General features: G+C 44.8%; 1 protein-coding gene across 5 annotated transcripts in view; it reads right to left on the bottom strand.

Moving 5' to 3' along the window:
* Positions 1–372: 372 nt before the first annotated feature.
* LOC137316370 (NACHT, LRR and PYD domains-containing protein 3-like) overlaps positions 373–18,474 on the bottom strand; it is a 32,397-nt gene continuing 14,295 nt past the window's right edge. For 2 of the 5 annotated variants that reach the window (XM_067980443.1, XM_067980444.1), the window contains 10 exons: positions 14,767–14,933; positions 12,665–12,760; positions 10,656–10,822; positions 10,169–10,340; positions 9,998–10,063; positions 4,614–6,387; positions 2,879–2,965; positions 2,551–2,721; positions 2,155–2,322; positions 373–1,984 (listed from right to left, as the gene is read on the bottom strand). In XM_067980443.1, the coding sequence (XP_067836544.1) occupies positions 1,897–1,984; positions 2,155–2,322; positions 2,551–2,721; positions 2,879–2,965; positions 4,614–6,387; positions 9,998–10,063; positions 10,169–10,340; positions 10,656–10,822; positions 12,665–12,728 (2,757 nt within the window). In that variant the 5' untranslated portion in view covers positions 12,729–12,760; positions 14,767–14,933 and the 3' untranslated portion in view covers positions 373–1,896. Of the gene's footprint in view, positions 1,985–2,154; positions 2,323–2,550; positions 2,722–2,876; positions 2,966–4,478; positions 6,388–9,997; positions 10,064–10,168; positions 10,341–10,655; positions 10,823–12,664; positions 12,761–14,766; positions 14,934–17,254; positions 17,275–17,522; positions 18,214–18,474 lie in introns of those variants that run through there. The other 3 variants (XM_067980441.1, XM_067980445.1, XR_010961540.1) reach the window with 3 other exon arrangements.

Below are 18,474 nucleotides of genomic sequence, written 5' to 3'. Positions count from 1 at the left end.
AAAGAGTCGACACCGGCACGATGGGCCGAATGGCTTCCTTTCGTGATAGATCATTCTGTGATCTTGCGGCGGGTTCACGTCGGCTATTTTGAGGCAGGTGCATGGCGGCCATTTTGCGTTGCATGTCGGGAGGCCATTTTGTGGGCACCCAGCTGAACTCTTTTGCTCACAGTCGGTGTAAACTGAATATCCAGCCTCCCGAGTAAGACCTCCCGCCCCGCTCTACCCGCCACCACACGCACGACTCACGCGATCAAACAGTCACGTCTGCGATGCCGCTTGGAGGAGGAGAGATGTAATTTCAAGGATCCGATATTCAATATTTTAAAACACGAACACCGTTAAAAAAATATAACCAGACCAGGCCTGAGCTGAAGTAAGCGGTGGAGTTTTATTAACACAGCACACACACAACTTACATTTATATTGCACCTTTATAGTAGTAAAACGTCACAGGGCGCTTCACAGGAGCGATTCATGTGACACTGATCCACACAAGGAGGTATTAGGACAGATGACCAAAAGCTTGGGCAAAGAAGAAGCATTTAAAGGGGGAGAGAGGCAGCGGGATTTAGGGAGGGAATTCCAGAGATTAGGGCGAAAGCAGCTCAAGGCACGGCCGCCAATGGTGGAGCAATGGCAGTTGGGGATGTGCAAGAGGCCAGAATTGGAGAAGGGCAGAGATTTTGGGGGTTGTAGGGTCATTATTACAGAGTCCGACTCCTCACTGGGAGGGACACCCAATGTTCATAGGGACAATAGTTACCCTGGATATTTCCTGTTTGAACATTGACCCAGTGTCCAAATGCAGACAAGACTGGTCCCAACCTGGGCCCGTCCTGTCTGTACATTGACACAGTGTCCCACTGCAGCCCAGACTGAGACCCACCCTGGGCCCTGCCCGTCTGCACATTGACCCAGTGTCCCACTGCAGCCCAGACTGACCCCCACCCTGGGCCCTTCCTGTCGGTACATTGACCCAGGATCCCACTGCAGCCCAGGCTGACTTCACCCTGGACCCCTCATGTCTGTACATTGACCCAGTGTCATGCTGCTGCCCAGACTGGCCCCAACCTGTGCCCTTCCGCTCTGTACATTGACCCACTGTCTGACTGCAGCCCAGACTGAGCCCCACCCTGGGCCCTTCCTCTCTGTACACTGACCCAGTGTCCCACTACCGCCCAGACTGAGCCCCACCGTGGGCCCTTCCTGTCGGTACATTGACCCAGGATCCCACTGCAGCCCAGGCTGACCCCACCCTGGACCCCTCATGTCTGTACATTGACCCAGTGTCATGCTGCTGCCCAGACTGGCCCCAACCTGGGCCCTTCCTGTCTGTACATTGACCCAGTGTCCCACTGCAGCCCAGACTCTGCACCACCCTGGGCCCTTCCTGTCTGTACATTGACCCAGTGTCCCACTGCAGCCCAGACTGAGCCCCACCCTGGGCCCTTCCTGTCTGTACATTGACCCAGTGTCCCACTGCAGCCCAGACTGAGCCCCACCCTGGACCCTTCCTGTCTGTACATTGACCCAGTCTCCCACTGCAGCCCAGACTGAGCCCCACCCTGGGCCCTTCCTGTCTGTACATTGACCCAGTGTCCCACTGCAGCCCAGACTGAGCCCCACCCTGGGCCTTTCCTGTCTGTACATTGACCCACTGTCCCACTGCAGCCCTGACTGAGCCGCACCCTGGGCCCTTCCTGTCTGTACATTGACCCAGTCTCCCACTGCAGCCCAGACTGAGCCCCACCCTGGGCCCTACCTGTCTGTACATTGACCCAGTGTCCCACTGCAGCCCAGACTGAGCCCCACCCTGGGCCCTTCCTGTCTGTACTTTGAACCAGCGCCTCATTGGTGACCATGCAGACCGGTAATGGTTATAAATTGAAATGTTCACACTCCCACACGCAGTCCGGGTCTGGATTCCTGCAGTGACTTCAGGTGCTTCTTTCCGTTTAAACTGAACTGATTCGCCCCCAGCCTGAAACAGATGAAAGATTAAACAGGAAATAAACAGATTGAACAACAGTGGAAATAACAGGGAGACTGGGGTAAATATTTCAATAAATTTACAGACGAATATTACACATAAAAGGGACTGAATCCCATTGATATTTTATTTATTACATTAAACGTAACACAAACACTCACCAGATCCACTCCAGACGCCTACAGGTCAGTATGAGAGAGCGGAGAGCGGGGACAGATCGGTCTGTGAAGGAGTTTGATTCCAGGTTCAGACCCGTCAGTGACCGGTTTGCACTGAGAGCGGAGACGAGATCCTCGGTACAAGAATCTGTGAGACCGACACCATCCAGACTGGGGATCAGAGAGAGAGAAATTACAGGAATCAGGGTAAATCCCCGTTGTTTTTTAATAACACTATTACTGATACTAATAATGTACAGTGTTTATTAATAACACGATTACTGATAATAAACACTGTACATTATTATCAGTAACAACAGTATTACTGATACTAATAATAATGTTCAGTATTAGACATCCAGTTATTATAAACACAATCTCACATAGTCTGATACTTACCCCAGTTTCTGTATTTTACAGTCCGGGTTCCTCAGAGCCGCAGAGAGTCGTTTCACTCCTGAATCTCCCAGTTTATTGTAACTCAGGTGCAGAACCGTCAGTGACCGGTTTGTTCTGAGAGCGGAGGAGAGATCCTCGGTACAAGAATCTGTGAGATCGTTATCCTTTAACCTGGAGATCAGAGAGAGAGAGAGAGAGGATCAGAGATAACAGGAATCAGATTAAATTCCCAGTATTTATTTGTATTATTATTACTCATACTGACATTAATGTACAGTGTTAGACATCCAGTTATTATAAACACAATCTCACACTGTCTGATACTTACCACGTTTCCTGTATTTTGCAGTCCGGGTTCCTCAGAGCCGCAGACAGTAGTTTCACTCCTGAATCTTCCAGATTATTGCTCCCCAGTCTAAACACAAACAGACAGAGAGTGAGAAACAAACTGAATCCAATCCCCGATCTGATACAATTTCTCTCTGATGTTACAGGAAACACTGAAAAATCTTCAGGAAATTAACAACCAGATTTCCCTGTCACTGACTACGAATCTCACTCTGTCCATCGCCTCATATATTCAGGGATTGTCAGTAAAAGTATTAATTAAATAAAGTGCTGTCTGTGTGAAGCCTTTAAATCCAACAGGTTTTGGGTTATTACCTAGGAGTACAGACACACACCGGCCAAAAATGGGGCCTCACACACAGCGGGAGGCTCCTGGGTTAACCAGGGGGCAGTGAACCCGGGAATTTCCCATAATCTGCCCCCTGATGATCAGAATAACCCTCCTGGAGGTCAGTGACCGGCCCTGTCAAGTTTGGGGAAACTTGTCTCATTTCTGCTGCTTCATGAATCCAATATTTTATCGTAAGGCGATGATTTTCCCCGAATTAAATGATAAAGCGGTGATTACCTGTACTTTATGCAGTATTATATTAATCAGTATAATATCTGGGGGTGAGTTATAATGTGGAACGGCGCTAACTATTGCTGTAAAATCCGTGGCCCAGATTTTATGTAACAAGGACAGTTTATTCTGTCCGGTTACAAGTTTTAAATGTCCCTTTACTCCTAGTTGATAGGGGAGGGGAGTCTCTCACTTTATTTCCATTAAACTGGCTCCACAGTTATTTCATGAGCAACGGGCCTGAAAGTTTTTTGTGGATTTTCTGAAGTTCCCTCCCCGAGCGGGACCTCACACATATGGGACAGATTATGGGAAATTCCCGGGTTCACTGCCCCTGGTTAACCCAGGAGTCTCCCGCTGTGTGTGGGGCCCTTCCGCTGTCCTCCTGGGTTAATACCCCAAAACCCATTATATTTCAATCTTTTTACTGGCAGATTTCAGTTCCCAAATCCCACTGAAAAGTCGGCCTGGATTAGTGAGCGAGGGGCCTCAATCCACGACCTTCTGACTCAGAGGCACGAGTGCTGCCAGCTGGGTGAAGAGATGATGGATGTATTGGAGAGTGTGAAGGGCTGTGTCATTGAGGAGTTAAGATAACGGACCGACGTCCTGCGGGGAAAGCTCAGCTCGCACACTGGCGGTTGACTGCCCGAAAGCTGTGTTTTGCTCTTTGTTACTGAATGTTTGGTGTTTCTGCTTCCCTCTCCCACACACGTTGACAGTCCCGTGACTGTTACTTGTCCCCACACCTCGGTAAGAGGGTGGGATGCTCCAACACACAGACTGCTGCAGTTAGTGTCGGTCTACGTGCAAGTAACAATGAGAAGAGCCTCTTCAATGGACGTATCTCAGGCAGTGAGAAGAACAACTATAACTATCATTTATTGCAATTAAATTATCAGACTCTTTCAGTGACCTGTATTTACTGATCCGATAAAGACTGTAAAATCCCGACTTGTTCACAAGGATTAATTTTAGGATCTCCAGTCCTTAGGGAATTACTAACCGATCCTCTTACCATTTTTCATATTTGTGTTGAATCTGCTTCTCTCTGGTTTAACTGGACTGTGTGTTGCCCTTCATTACGGAGCAACAATACAATCAGTGACTGTTCTACAATTGGCCCAACAGTTAGAGACAAATGAACAGTCACCTCAACACCTGGCATTTGTGTAGTACGGGTCCCAGCCGCTGGAGTCCTTCACAAAGAATGGAGCACTCCTCCAGATTGAGTTCTTTTATTGTGTGACAGAGTCCAATGACATGAGACAGGACCGCACAGTCAATCGGGGTCAGTCGCAATTCACTAAATATAAGTATTTCCACAGATCCCACTGTGACCCGAGCCAGTGTTTTATTCTGAGACTCAAACAGGTAGTGGAAAGTGTTCAGGAGGTCCCTTTTCCCAGTTTGACTCGCTGTCTTTCCAATCTGTCCTTCAACCTTCTCCTTCACCCAGTCAATCACTCTACAGATTGTTTGATGAAGAAATGGACCCAGAAACTCCTCCAGTGGCCGAGCTGACTGTGAGGAGGAGAGACCAACAACAAAACGGAGAAATATCTCAAATCGCCCATCTTCCTTGCTGTGGGCTTCACGGAGGAGTTTCCGGATGTCCCCTGGATCTGGAGTCAGGAATTGTGCGAGTGCGGCTACAAACTCTTGGATGGTGAGGTGCGGGAATGTGTAAACCACACTCTGGGCAGAATCATCTCTCTCCAAAAGTTCCATCATGAACCCAGACAGGAACTGGGAAGGTTGCAGATTGTACTTGATCAAATCTCCATTTCTAAACACAATCTTCTTGTCGGAGACTCCAGTGAAGGCCATCTCACCGATCTTCAGTAACACATCACGGGGAGATTCAATCTCTCGGCCATGATTTTTCAGAATGTTGTAAATATAAAAGGAATATAGTTGGGTGATGGTCTTGGGAACTCGCTGCTGTTTCCTGTCTCTTTGTGTGAAGAAGGGACCCAGTGACAGACCGAGGATCCAGCAGTAGGAAGGGTTGTAACACATGGTGTACAGGATCTCGTTCTCCTCCACATGTTTGAAAACAGCTGCTGCCACCGCCTGATCTTCAAACAACTTGTTGAAATATTCCTTCCGTTCTTCACCAACAAATCCCAGGATTTCAGCCCAGACACTGATCTCAGCCTTTTCCAATAAATGTAATGCAGTGGGGCGGCTGGTCACTAGCACTGAACATCCTGGGAGCAGCTTGTGCTGTATTAAACTGTACACAATGTCAGACACTTCACACCAGTCTTCAGGATCTGTGCACATGTACTGAGGTTCTGTATTTCTCCGATTGTCAGCAAAATCGATACTGTCCTTGAATTCATCTAAACCATCGAATATAAACAGTAATCCCTCTGGGTTCTTCCAGAGCTCTCCCAAAATATTCCCAAAGTAAGGATACAGATCCAGTATCAGATTCCTCAGGTTTATTCTACAGTTAATCGCGTTCAAATGCCGGAATTTAAAACTGAAAACAAATTGAAAGTGTGGGTATATTTTCCCAGTGGCCCAGTCATAAACAATCTTTTGTACCATTGTTGTTTTTCCAATCCCCGCGACTCCGCTCACTGCTGCTGAACTCCCAGAACTGGATCGCTGGAAGAAACTCTTCATTTTCTGGAACAAACTGCCTCTCTGGGAAAAACAGTTCTGGAACAGTTGATCAGTTCGGATTTTTTCCAGTTCTCTCCGGAGATGTTTCTTTCTCCACTCTTCATGGTCTCGGCCTCTTGCCAGCAGTTCATGTTCTACAAGTGTCCGATCTCGAACAGTAGAAATAACCGTTAGCTCAGTGTACAGAGTGACCAGCTGGAAAATCTTAACCTTTTCCTTTATTAGGATCGTGTTCACTCTCAATGTTTCAGTTTGGACCCGGAGTGTTTCCTTGTGCTTCTGTTGAATATCTTCAATGAGAACAGACAGAAAGTGGTTCTCAATGTTAGTTATTTTGAAAAAAGTAACAACTTCTCATTATCACTTTACTCGTCAGTGTTATTTCGTCAGACCTTGGGCAAGTTATCTTGATTATTGTGGGCACTGGGAGAGAGACAGGCTGTGAATGGACAGAAGTCCCACCGTTATTGTATCAGACCTCGTGCATGTTATCTGCGATATTGTGTGTCGTGGGAGAGGGAGAGACTCTGAATTGACAGAAGTGCCACTGTTATTGTATCAGGTCTAGGGCAGGTTATCTGGGATACTGTGTGTACTGAATAGACTGAAATGGGCAGAAATCTATTGTTTAACCTCAGTTGTGGGGAAGCTTTTAGAAATGATAATCCGGGACAAAATTAATATTCACTTTATCAAGTGTGGATTAGTTAAGTAAAGCCAGCACCGATTTGTTAAAGGCAAATCGTGTTTAACTATCTTGATTGAGTTTTTAAATGAGGTGACAGATAGCGTTGAGGAGTGCAATACGATTGATGTTGATATGGACTTTCAAAAGGCGTTTTATAAAGTGTCGCAAAATAGGCTTATTAGCAAATTTGAAAGCCATGGAATAAAAGGGGCAGTGGCGGCATGGATACGAAATTGGCTCAGTGACAGGAAACAGAGAGTCGTGGTGAACGGTTGTTTTTTGGACTGGAGGAAGGTATACAGTGGTGTTCCCCAACAGTCGGTACTAGGACCACTGCTTGTTTTGCTATATATTAATGACTTGGATCTGGGTGACGCAAAACGTGAAAGTGCAGTAAACAGTGAGGAGGATAGTGATAGACTTCAATAGGACATAGACAGGCTGGTGGAATGGGCGGACATATGCAGATACAATTTAACGCAGAGAAGTGCAAAGTGAAACATTTTGGCAGGAAGAATGAGGAGAGGCAATATAAACTAAATGGTATAATTCTAAAGGGGGTGTAGGAACAGAGAGACCTGGGGGTGTATGTTCACAAATTTTTGAAGGTGACAGGACAAGTTGAGAAAGCAGTTTAAAAAGCATACGGGATACTTGGCTTGAAAAATAGATGCATCGACTACAAAAACAAGGAAGTGATGATGAAGCTTTATAATTCCCTGGTTTGGCCACAACTGGAGTATTGTGTCCAATTCTGGACACCGCACTTTCGGAAGGATGTGAAGGCCTTAGAGATGATGCAGAAAAGATTTATTCGAATCGCTCCAGGGATGAGGAACTTCAGTTATGTGATTAGACTGGAGAAGCCGGGGTTGTTCCTCTTGGAGCAGAGAAGATTGAGAGGAGATTTGATAGAAGTTTTCAAATCCATGAAGGGTTTAGGTCAAGTAAATAAGGAGAAACTGTTCACATTGATCGGACGGTCGAGAACCACAGGACACAGATTGAAAGTGATTGGCAAAAGAACCAATGGCGACAGGAGAATAAACTTTTTTTAAATAGCGAGTAGTTATGGTCTGGACTGCTCTCTCTGAAAGGGTTTGTGGAAGCAGATTCAATCGTGGTTTTCGAAAAGGAATTCGATAAATACTTGAAGGAAAAGTTTTGCCGGGCTACGGGGAAATAGCAGGGGAATGTGGCGCACTGGGTAGCTCTTGCAAAGAGCCGGCAGGGGCTCGATGGGCTGAACGGACTTCTTCTGTGCTGTAAAAAATTTATGATTCTAATGTATCAGACCGTGGGCAGGTTATCTGGGGTATTGTGGGCACTGGGAGATGGACAGATTGTGAATGGACCGAAGTTTCACTGTTATTGTATCAGACCTCCGGCAGGTTATCTGGGTATTGTGGGCACTGGGAGAGAGACAGACTGTGAATGGACAGAAGTTTCACTGTTATTGTATCAGACCTCGGGCAGGTTATCTGGGATATTTTGGGCACTGGGAGAGGGACAGACTGTGAATGGACCGAAGTTCCACTGTTATTGTATCAGACCTCTGGCAGGTTATCTGGGATATTGTGAGCACTGGGAGAGGGACAAACTGTGAATGAACAGAAGTTTCAATGTTATTTTATCAGACCTATACTTCTTTAGTCACCTGATCACAGGTAAATATTACTGACATTCTGAAGGTACAGGGGGGATTAAGAAAGACAATTTAAGGTATTAGGAGTTTAGGTTGAGGGAATGGTGAGATGGTTTGATGTATCTTGTTTGTGTAAGAGACTTCGGTATTGAATCATTTCAACGTAATTCACAACTTTAATGCAGGAAAAAGGATCACACTCACGAAAATAATTAGAGACGGAGAAAATTTAAAGTCAGAAATAAGAAGAGAAATCAGGGTAATTTTCTCAGAGAGCGGGGGACACAGTTACCAGGGAAACACACTGAAGGGGCAGTGTAAGTGGGGTTAAAAGACAATTGAACGTGTTTCTGTGGATACACTGAGAGGAGGAGTAGGTGGGGCCATCTCTCTAAAAGAGGCAGGCTTATTTGGGCCAAATGGCCTTTTCCTGTCTCTAATCATTCTCCCGTTATATTGTGTTTCAGAAATTGTGAACAATATTTCAGCAGCTTTGCACCTATATTTAATGTGTTTTTATAACAGTCCTTTCATAGAATTAGAATTAGAACTACTGCCCACATCACTCAGTGTAATGTTAGAGCAGAAAACATTCACAGTTCATATCAACTGTTCTCCCAATAATTATACTCTGTTGTTTCATTTTGGTCTGAATTTCCTACAATGCAGGATTGGGAAATTACAAATCTGTTTCCATCAGTCATTCCATTGGGTCTAAAAAGACCCTGAGTTAAATGACGATTCTTTGAGTGGAATAAGTTCTCTCTTTCACTGCCATCAGTCATTCCATTGGGTCCAAAGAGACCCTGAGTTAAATGACTATTCTTTGAGTGGAATAAGTTCTCTTTTTCACTGCCATCAGTCATTCCATTGGGTCCAAAAAGACCCTGAGTTAAAGGACTATTCTTTGAGTGGAATAAGTTCACTCTTTAACTGCCATTAGGAAGCCAGCCCAGAACTTCCGAATTATCCTGAATATTGTCTTTCCCTCACATTACTCCACGGATTAATGATCTATTGTGTTAACATCTGAACATCTTCTCAGATCAGATCGAACACCGACGTCTCATTCTGTGCTGTGTAATGAAAATATTTTAATATTTTGCATTTCTCCACCTCTTTCCCTACCGTTGATGGTGGGCCAGATTTCTAGAGTAGTCGGTCAACCTTAAAGTCTGGCTTAAGGCACTGCTCATTAATTCTGAGCCCAGAGCTTCTATGTGCCTCATAGGAGTTGTGTGTGGGGATTCACGGTGTATCAGGATCCCACCAGGTGTGCATGGGGATTCACAGTGTATCAGGATCATGCCAGGTGTGTATGGGTATTCACAGTGTATCAGGATCCTGCCAGGTGTGTGGGGATTTAACAAGTGCTGGCGATCATCAGCTGGATTAAGTGAAATAATGCAACCTCCGCATATTCCTAACGAGGTTTCATTTCTGTTCCCTCCACCCTATGAATTTCTGATTCCCAGATTCTGACAATCTCTAAACAAAAGTCTACAGTCAAACATTCTGATTTTCAGAAGTGAAATAAACGGTTTGAAATCTCCATTTCATCACTTACCTTTCAGGTGACTGGGTATTTCAGATAAACCTCGTCCGATGTTCATATAATCAAATGGATCAGGACCTGTTTAAATCAATGAGCTTTCGTGAAATCTGATCTGTGTAATATTAAAGTAAATTCTGCAGTTTTTCAATCTGAAATTGAATTCAGTGTGTGATTTTACCGTACCAAGTTCCTGCATCTCTTTCAGTATTTTGTCCAACTTTGGTACCGCATGGTGCATTTTCACAAAGGATTCCCACATCACCCTTCGGGCCCGAGAGCCTTTCTCCATCACCAGATTTAGGAGAAGTTTGGAACTGTCCGCCCTGTTTCCCTTCTCCACGAGATCAACGACTTTCTGTAAAGAACAATAATTAATATATTGGTCTCTCCTTTTCCCAGTCCCACTGAAACTGTTTCCTTTTTTTTTCAGTCCACGGAAAAGTTATACCCGAAGCGTTCCTCTATCCTTTGTGCAAGCACTGACCGATCCACTGGGTATTTTCCTCTCATCGTATCATTGTTTCAGATTTACTGTATTTTCAGTTTGATCCATTTATTTCCTATTTGGCCTGTTTCTGTTCTGTAACATTGTTTGATTCTAAGATCTCATATCCTGTTAGTTCCCTGATGTTTAAATAATCCAAACTCATTCTGTTTCCAGCCCACTTACCCGATGTTCCTGTCCACTGAAATTCCACTCGTATGTTAACAACGAGCTGACTCCGTCCACCACTTCTTCAATCGCCTGTTCCAGTCTGTCCCGGTAGAATTTCGTCAACTGGAACAGGTGATAGTCGTCGCACTTTGTCAGGAACTCAGTGATTGCAGTGTTCGGATCTGTGAGCAAAAATGTAGAAAACTAAACACATTATCGACTTTCTATCCGGGCGGTTACATTTCCTCTTATAACAAACGGCAAAAGCCTCCTGTGAGCCACATTATCAAACACCTTCTGAAAACCCAGAGACACCGCATGTGATACATTCCATCGACCTATATAGTCACCTCTCAACAAAGCTGCATCAGATTTGTCAAATACAGCTTGTCTGCAGCGAATCATTTCCAGCCTCCCCTGATCATCCCCTGCATTTCGAAACGTTCACGAATTCGATCTGGAATTACAGATTCTAGGAGTTTGCCCACTACTGACGGAGACTAATTGGTCTCCAGTTACCCGTTGACCCTCTCTCCCTATTTTAGCAGAGACATTACTTGGGCTCCTTCAGTCCACCTGGATATTTTTGATAACAAGCGAGGATTGAGAAATTGGGGTCAGAATCCCTCCTATCGCCTCTTTGACTTCCTTTAACAGCCTCGGATGTGTTATCTCTGGGGCCAGTGATTTATCCACCTCGGCGATGTTTCCCAGATCCAAATCCTTCTCTTTCCCTCTCTGTTCTCCTTTTGGAATATCCTTGAAACCTACCTCTTTGACCAAGCTTTCCGTTACCAGTTCGAATATCTCCTTATTTGACTCTGTGTCAAATTTTGTTTGATAATCGCTCCTGTGAGGCCCCTTGGGTAGATTTACTATATTAAAGGCGCTATATAAATGCAAGTTGTTATTGTTCCAGCTCTGTCATAGAAGCTTTATTAATACTGGCGACCAGAGGTATTTTTCTTTCTCCTCAAAATGTGATAACCAAGAACGTTTTGCTCTGAGTCCTGTGAAAACTCAGGCCCTGTCTTGCAGATACTAGATCACATCTCTCATGATTCTGATTTTCCAAATGTGTTTGGAGTGATTTGTATATTTAGAGATAAAATTCAACCATAACTCCGATTTTTTGGAATGTTGACCCGTTTCCGTTTATTGTGTTTTTTTAATACCAAGTGACTTTATCTCTCAATACTTCAAAACCACCTTCCTTTTTACCTGCCAATAACTTTTCATTATTTCATAAATCTTCTGTTCCTGCTCCAACAGTTTTATGAATTCCGTTCTCTCATCTCAGACCCGGATATTTCCCACCCTCCAGATTATCAGCTGAAACCCTCCCGCTGCTCCATTCACCCAGTCTGTAAAACCATTGTTGTTCGATTCAGACCGTGACCGTCCCTTCCCTTCTCCCTGAACTCACCCTCGTGCCCCGAGACCGTGAACCCTTCCCTCCTGCTCCATTCACCCAGTCTGTAAAACCAATGGTGGTCGGTTCATATCGTGTCCGCCCCTTCCCTTCTCCCTAAACTCACTCTATTCGCCAAGACCGTGAACCCTTCCCTCCTGCTCCATTCACCCAGTCTGTAAAACCATTGTTCTTGATCGGTTCAGATCGGGACCTGCTCAGGGCTGCAGAAGAGCCTGTCTATTCCCTGACTATGGAATATCCCATCACTATCACTCTCCTATTCCTGTGTCCCACCTGCCTCTCACCCCCGCCCCACTCGGGGTGTCCCCCTGCTCCCTGGCCTCACACTGTTACTCAGGAAGACCATCCTCTGAGTCACTGTCTCTGTCCACCTTACAGTCCCCGCCATCAGGTATCAATTGGACAGTTCCAGTACTCAGGAGATCCCTACACCTGTGACTGCACTATGCCTCTAGATGGTCACTCACTTCCCTCTATCTCCACGGTATCTGTACTGTTACATCTTCCTGTGTGAACTGCAGGTTCTTGCTCCTGATCTGGACCCTTTGTCAGGACGGAAATTGTATTGTGAAGAATTTTCTGAACCTACCTGTGTACATTCTCATTCTTGTTGAAGATGTTGGAACTTCTCCCCTGTTTGAACCTTCAGCCATGGTGGTGACAGACGTTCCCAGATTCTGATGCCCTGTAATAAATATAATATAAATAGGAGGGTTAGACGGAAATATTAAAATAAGCAGGAGAGCATTGCCTTGTTAAACACGATTCCAAGTCTCTCCTCCCCCATCAGCACAACAGCTGTTCGCTCTGGGATCGAGCATTTCCCGAGTGTTATGATCAACGCTCCACATCAGGTGTGACATGGACAGCTGCCCAGTGAAGTCCAGTGAGTCCCGCTGATCTCCACAACCCAGTTCCAGACGGGAACCCATCGGCAGAGACTCTGAACTGGGAGCGTCCCTTGGTAAGATTTACTCACACAGTACAGGCCAGAACCAGCCTTATTCCTGAGGCAGTGAATATTCTGGAGGGAAATCTGGAGCGGGGTGATCATTGATGGATTAAATGACCCTTCACTCGGTTTAACACAGTCTGAGGCAATTGTGTTATTTTTATTCACAAATTGTGTTGAATATTTTTGATTTGTTGAGTTTCGTCATTAAATTCAGATACTTTATGAATATGATATCTATCCTCATACACAATATATAGCTGGGTGGGATTCCTCTGGTGCCTTTGGGCAGTGAAAGTGTCCGTGTGTTCATGGAGAGGTGTCCTGGTTGGTGTTTCTACTGGAATATATTTACCACATCCCCATGGTGTCAGCACCTGACAATCACTGTAGGAGGTGAGGAGATTTACCACTGTTCTAATATTAACACGAATGAGCACTGTAGGAGGTGAGGAGATTTACCACTGTTCTAATATTAACACTAATGAGCACTGTAGGAGGTGAGGAGATTTACCACTGTTCTAATATTAACACTAATGAGCACTGTCGGAGGTGAGGAGATTTACCACTGTTCCAATATTAACACTAATGAGCATTGTAGGAGGTGAGGAGATTTACCACTGTTCTAATATTAACACTAATGTATAATGTTATGAATCGTGTAACTTTAAACATTCAGGTGATGCACAATATTTATTTAGAGAATGTCGTTCTGGGTTTTACAGTCTCAATGTTCAAGTGGTGGATTTGACTGTTTTTATATAATCACGTTTGTGACTGGCAGTTGTATGTGTGTCTCACGAATGTGCTCCCAATCAAACTATCAGTCCCAGTGCCATTTCCTTTCCCCACTGTGGAAATGTAAAAATGATTAAATCTCGGATCAGTAATTTCTCCAAACTATATTTGAAGTTATTCTCCGGCATTAATTTATAACCAAGTTTGAGACTTTGTAAAATTCAATTCCTGCTGTTTCACTCACACTGACACTAGTATAATAAACACACAACAGCAACAACTTGCATCACCACAGAGCCTTTAACATCGAAAAAACATCCCAAGGCGCTTCACAGATGCCGAATCAGACAGAAAATGGCCAAAATTTTGGTCAAAGAAGTGAGTTTTAGGATGGTCTTTATTGTGACACCGCACACAAAATAATCAAATGGAAGAAATTTTACAAATCTTTATTAAAATTTAAGATCTACATATAATTTTATCACCAAATTATATCGAAATGGTAATCATTTAATTCAACTGTAATTTTGAAATTCAGAAATAGATTTACTGATGGGAAATAACATTAAGTAAAACCCAGTAAGATGATTGATTTTGATAGTTGGATCTGAAATATATTTGAATTCGGTAACACTGTCTGGTACTACCTGAACACACAGCGTAATATCGATATTATGAGGGCTATCAAGGTGGGTTCATTCCGATTTGATGCTGGGGGCGGGGAGACACTGTTTTTCTGCTGGGCTCTGCCTCGGACTGGAGCCACTTCTTCGATCAAACCCCTTCACTCCAAAACACACACAAGATTCATCAGTGACTGTGTGTTTTGAGATAGAAACTGATCTCACTTCACATTTCATTGCACGGCCTCATGCTGGATAATTGTACTCGGTGATCAGACTCTCCCAGTCTCATTCTCACCATTTCGCCCCTTAACTTGTCACCTTTGTGGACCGTCAACAGGACCAGTGTTTATCTGAGTAAGTGAGACTTTCTCTTACCTTTCTCCCCAGTCCATCTATGGAAGCTCGTTGAATCGGAAGAGTTCTCTCTGGTTGCTGCTCTCACAATCCTGTGCTGATTCACCTGCTGTTGTTCCTCAGTCTACAATCCCTGTTTACTTCCAGCTGTGGGCTTTTCTCAATCACTCCGTCATTCACCGGGAGATCTAATAATGGCAGGGCAGAAAATGAGACAAACATTGACTGTGTGAAGGAGAATGTAATCTGCACTTTCCCTCTAATGTTGAATTAAAATAAAAGTAATTGAAACTTAAACAATTGAACAACAAATATTTGATTGAATAAACACACTGTTTGAGGAGCTCTGTTCCCACATTCCATGTCTCTTTACCACCCCGACCACAATATGTGATCGTTTCATTCTCCAGCCCTAGTTAGAGGCAATTCCTTCTCCATGTCCCGCCCCTGGTTTTAGGATCACATTTGCTATTTGTGAATCAGTGACCATTCCTTTATATTTTCTGGCTGAACTCCATCCAGGGGCGAGACCCCCAGTTTCCAAGTGTATTTTAGTAGCATCATCGACAAACAGGGAGAGTTGATGGGACAATATCCTCAGGGATATGGTTCTACCCACAGAAGGCAGCTGTACTGCCCCAACACCGTGACTGGGAAGTGTGACTATTACAGTGAGTTCACTTCACTGAATATTTACAAAACATAACATAACATGGGACTGATTTATCACAGAAAGAAGAGATTTCCCCTGCTGTGAGTGTTACTGTTTGGACACTGCGATGAGTATAAGTCCTAGTAACAACTGTGGACCGGGTTTCTAACCGTCTTGAATTGACAGTTCCCGACTCAGAGGCTGGATGTGTCTCCAGTTAGCTGCAAACTCCAAAGTTCTGGCACGTGGGGGTGGGGAAGGAACGTTTGTAACTACAAGTGAGACATTTTAATAACAATATTTAACTGTCAAATAGGTATTAACTGTAATAACAACACCTCAGTGTGGGAATGTGGTGGGAACTTTGACCATATTTAAGAGAACAAGAGAAAATAGAAGCTCTCAGCAATTAACTTGTTTCTATTTTGCTATAAATGGTCATTGATGTACAGAACTGGACGATAGATTACAACTCATTCTCATGCCTGTAATAAAATATCTCTGATTAGATAAAATCACGATCAGTAACGAAATGATTTGAAGTAGAATGTGTGAACAAATATGGCCCATTCTTAGTTTTAGGATAAATCAAATCACTATCCCCAAAAATATCAATAGTTGAATGCGTAATTGGAATTGAAAGATTTATTGGGGCCACTGTCCAAACACAATGGATATGATCGAAGGACTCACACTTTAGGGAGGGCACGGTGTCCCCAATGATGACATTGTACCGTGTCTGATACAACGGGGCGGGGAGGGCACTTTGTCACCACAGGATGGCATTGTACCTTGTCTCGAACAAGGGGGCGGGGAGGGCACTTTGTCACCACAGGATGGCAGTGTACCGTGTATGGCACAATGGGGCGGGGAGGGCACCGTGTCACCACAGGATGGCAGTTTACCGTTCCTTACACAATGGGCGGGGCAGGCTCTCTCGGGTACCGACCCCAAAAGATGGCAATGTACCATTTGAGATATAGAGGAGGCGTGGGTATATCAGTCAGTGATTCTTTGTGTGTTTGATAGAGAGAGATAGGGGAAGTGAACTCGTGTCTGTTTCAGTGAGTGAATCTTAATGTTTGTGTGGACATGAGAGAGAGGGAGAGTGAAACAGATTTTATCAGTGAGCAACTGAGGATTGTATGAGTATGAGAGAGAGACAATGGATGCCTCTGTCTAACTGTGAGACTCTGAATGTGTGTTTATGTGATGGAGCCAGATACATTGTGCATCAGTGAACAACTGAGTGGGTGTGTGTGTGTGTGAGAGAGAGACAGAGAGAGAGAGAGAGAGAGAGAGGATGTGTCTGTATATCTGAGTGACTCTGAGCAGGTGTGTGTATACGTGACGGAGGGAGACACACTGTGTATCAATGTGGGACTGACTGAGTGTTTGTGTATGTGAGAGGCAGAGAGAGAGAGAGAGAGAAAATGGCTCTGTATATCTGAGTGAGTTTGTGTGTGTGAGAGGGAGACAGAGGATGCCTCTGTATATTAGCGAGTGACTGAGTATCTGTGTGTATTTTCTGTTGGGGGAGAAGCGGCAGGATGATGAAATCTAACCTTTAACCATCAACCACTTCTAAAATCGTACACGGACTGGTATTTAACAAGTTAAATTGCCAGAAGACACATGTCCATATCAAACGTTCAATCAGACACAGCAAGGGCAGACCACATGCAAAGTGCAAAAGCGTCTTGTTCTTATAGATTAAAAGGTTGAGGAAGTGAGTTCACACAAACGGAAACCGTTCGCCTCTGTCCCTGCAAGTTTCAGCATGTTGCTGTTACTTTCTGTCACTCAGAGGCAGACATTTTGAGACCGACTCAGTTCCCCCTTCAGTTTAATGTTTACCAAAAGGTTTATTCAATTCCACTGTGTTTTGATTAAAGTCGCTCTGGGTTTCAATTCGACCCTATCATCCAACTGAGAATAATGGGGTTACCCGTATTTGGTGTTGATTGATTCTCTGCATTAGGTTTTATCTTTAATTCTGATCACCACCTGGTTTCCACCCAGAACCGTGTGTGTGACGAGAGAAAAAGAGGAGAGATCTGCACTAAATGCAGACATGTGTTTCCTTCGATATAATCCCCCACTCTCATCATTCTCAGTCACTCACCCAATTCGTCCATTGAAAAGACTGAAGCGACATGTGATCTGGTCCGCACGGGCCCTGTCGCCAGTCAGGACTTGATACTCGGGGATCAGGCTGATCTCCCCGCCTTGCTCTCCCTGTCCCCGGTCAGGACTCTGCTACTCGGGGATTCGGTTGATCTCCCCGCCTTGCTCTCCCTGTCCACAGTGAAGATTCTGGTACTCGTAGATTCGGCTAATCTCTCCGCCTTGCTCTCACTGTCCCCAGTCAGGACTCTGGTACTCGGGGATTCGGCTGATCTCCCCGCCTTGCTCTCACTGTCCCCAGTCAGGACTCTGGTACTCGTGGATTCGGCTGATCTCTCCGCCTTGCTCTCCCTGTCCCCAGTCAGGACTCTGGTACTCGGGGATTCGGCTGATCTCCCCGCCTTGCTCTCCCCTGGACACAATCTGAGTGGAGCCCTCCAGGAAGTGTCAGCGCACATCAACCTCGCTGTCACCTCTTCCGCTAAATGTTACTGACATATAAAAATCATGTGGGACAGAACCCGAAACCTCGCGTTGCCTTTACTCTTCCTACCAGCTGTTTCACGTGGGTTTGATGCGAGTTAAGTTTCGTATTTAGAGCTCAAATGACGTAAATGCTTCGATTTACAATCCCCCCATTGATTTGAAGCAGACAGCACAGAAGGAGGCCATTTGGCCCCTGCTGTCCGTGCTGGCTCTTTGAAAGTGGTATCCATTTAATCCCACCCCCCTGCACTTTCCCAATAGTCCTGCAAACGTTCTCCTTTACAAGTGATTAACCAATTCCATTTTGAAAGTTACTAAACAAATTTGTTCACCGCGAGCGACTGGACAGTCGGAGCATCAGTTATCGACAGAGTCATTGGGGTAGATTTTAAACACGAATCTGCTTCCACAGCCCTATCAGGCATTCGGTTCCAGATCAGAACAACTCGCTGCGTAAGGAAAAT

Source organism: Heptranchias perlo, unplaced genomic scaffold (genome assembly GCF_035084215.1).
Source record: "Heptranchias perlo isolate sHepPer1 unplaced genomic scaffold, sHepPer1.hap1 HAP1_SCAFFOLD_59, whole genome shotgun sequence".
NCBI classification, from domain to species: Eukaryota; Metazoa; Chordata; class Chondrichthyes; order Hexanchiformes; family Hexanchidae; genus Heptranchias; species Heptranchias perlo.
The sequence above is the reverse complement of the archived record's forward strand: the minus strand, read 5'-3'. Positions and strand labels throughout refer to the sequence as shown.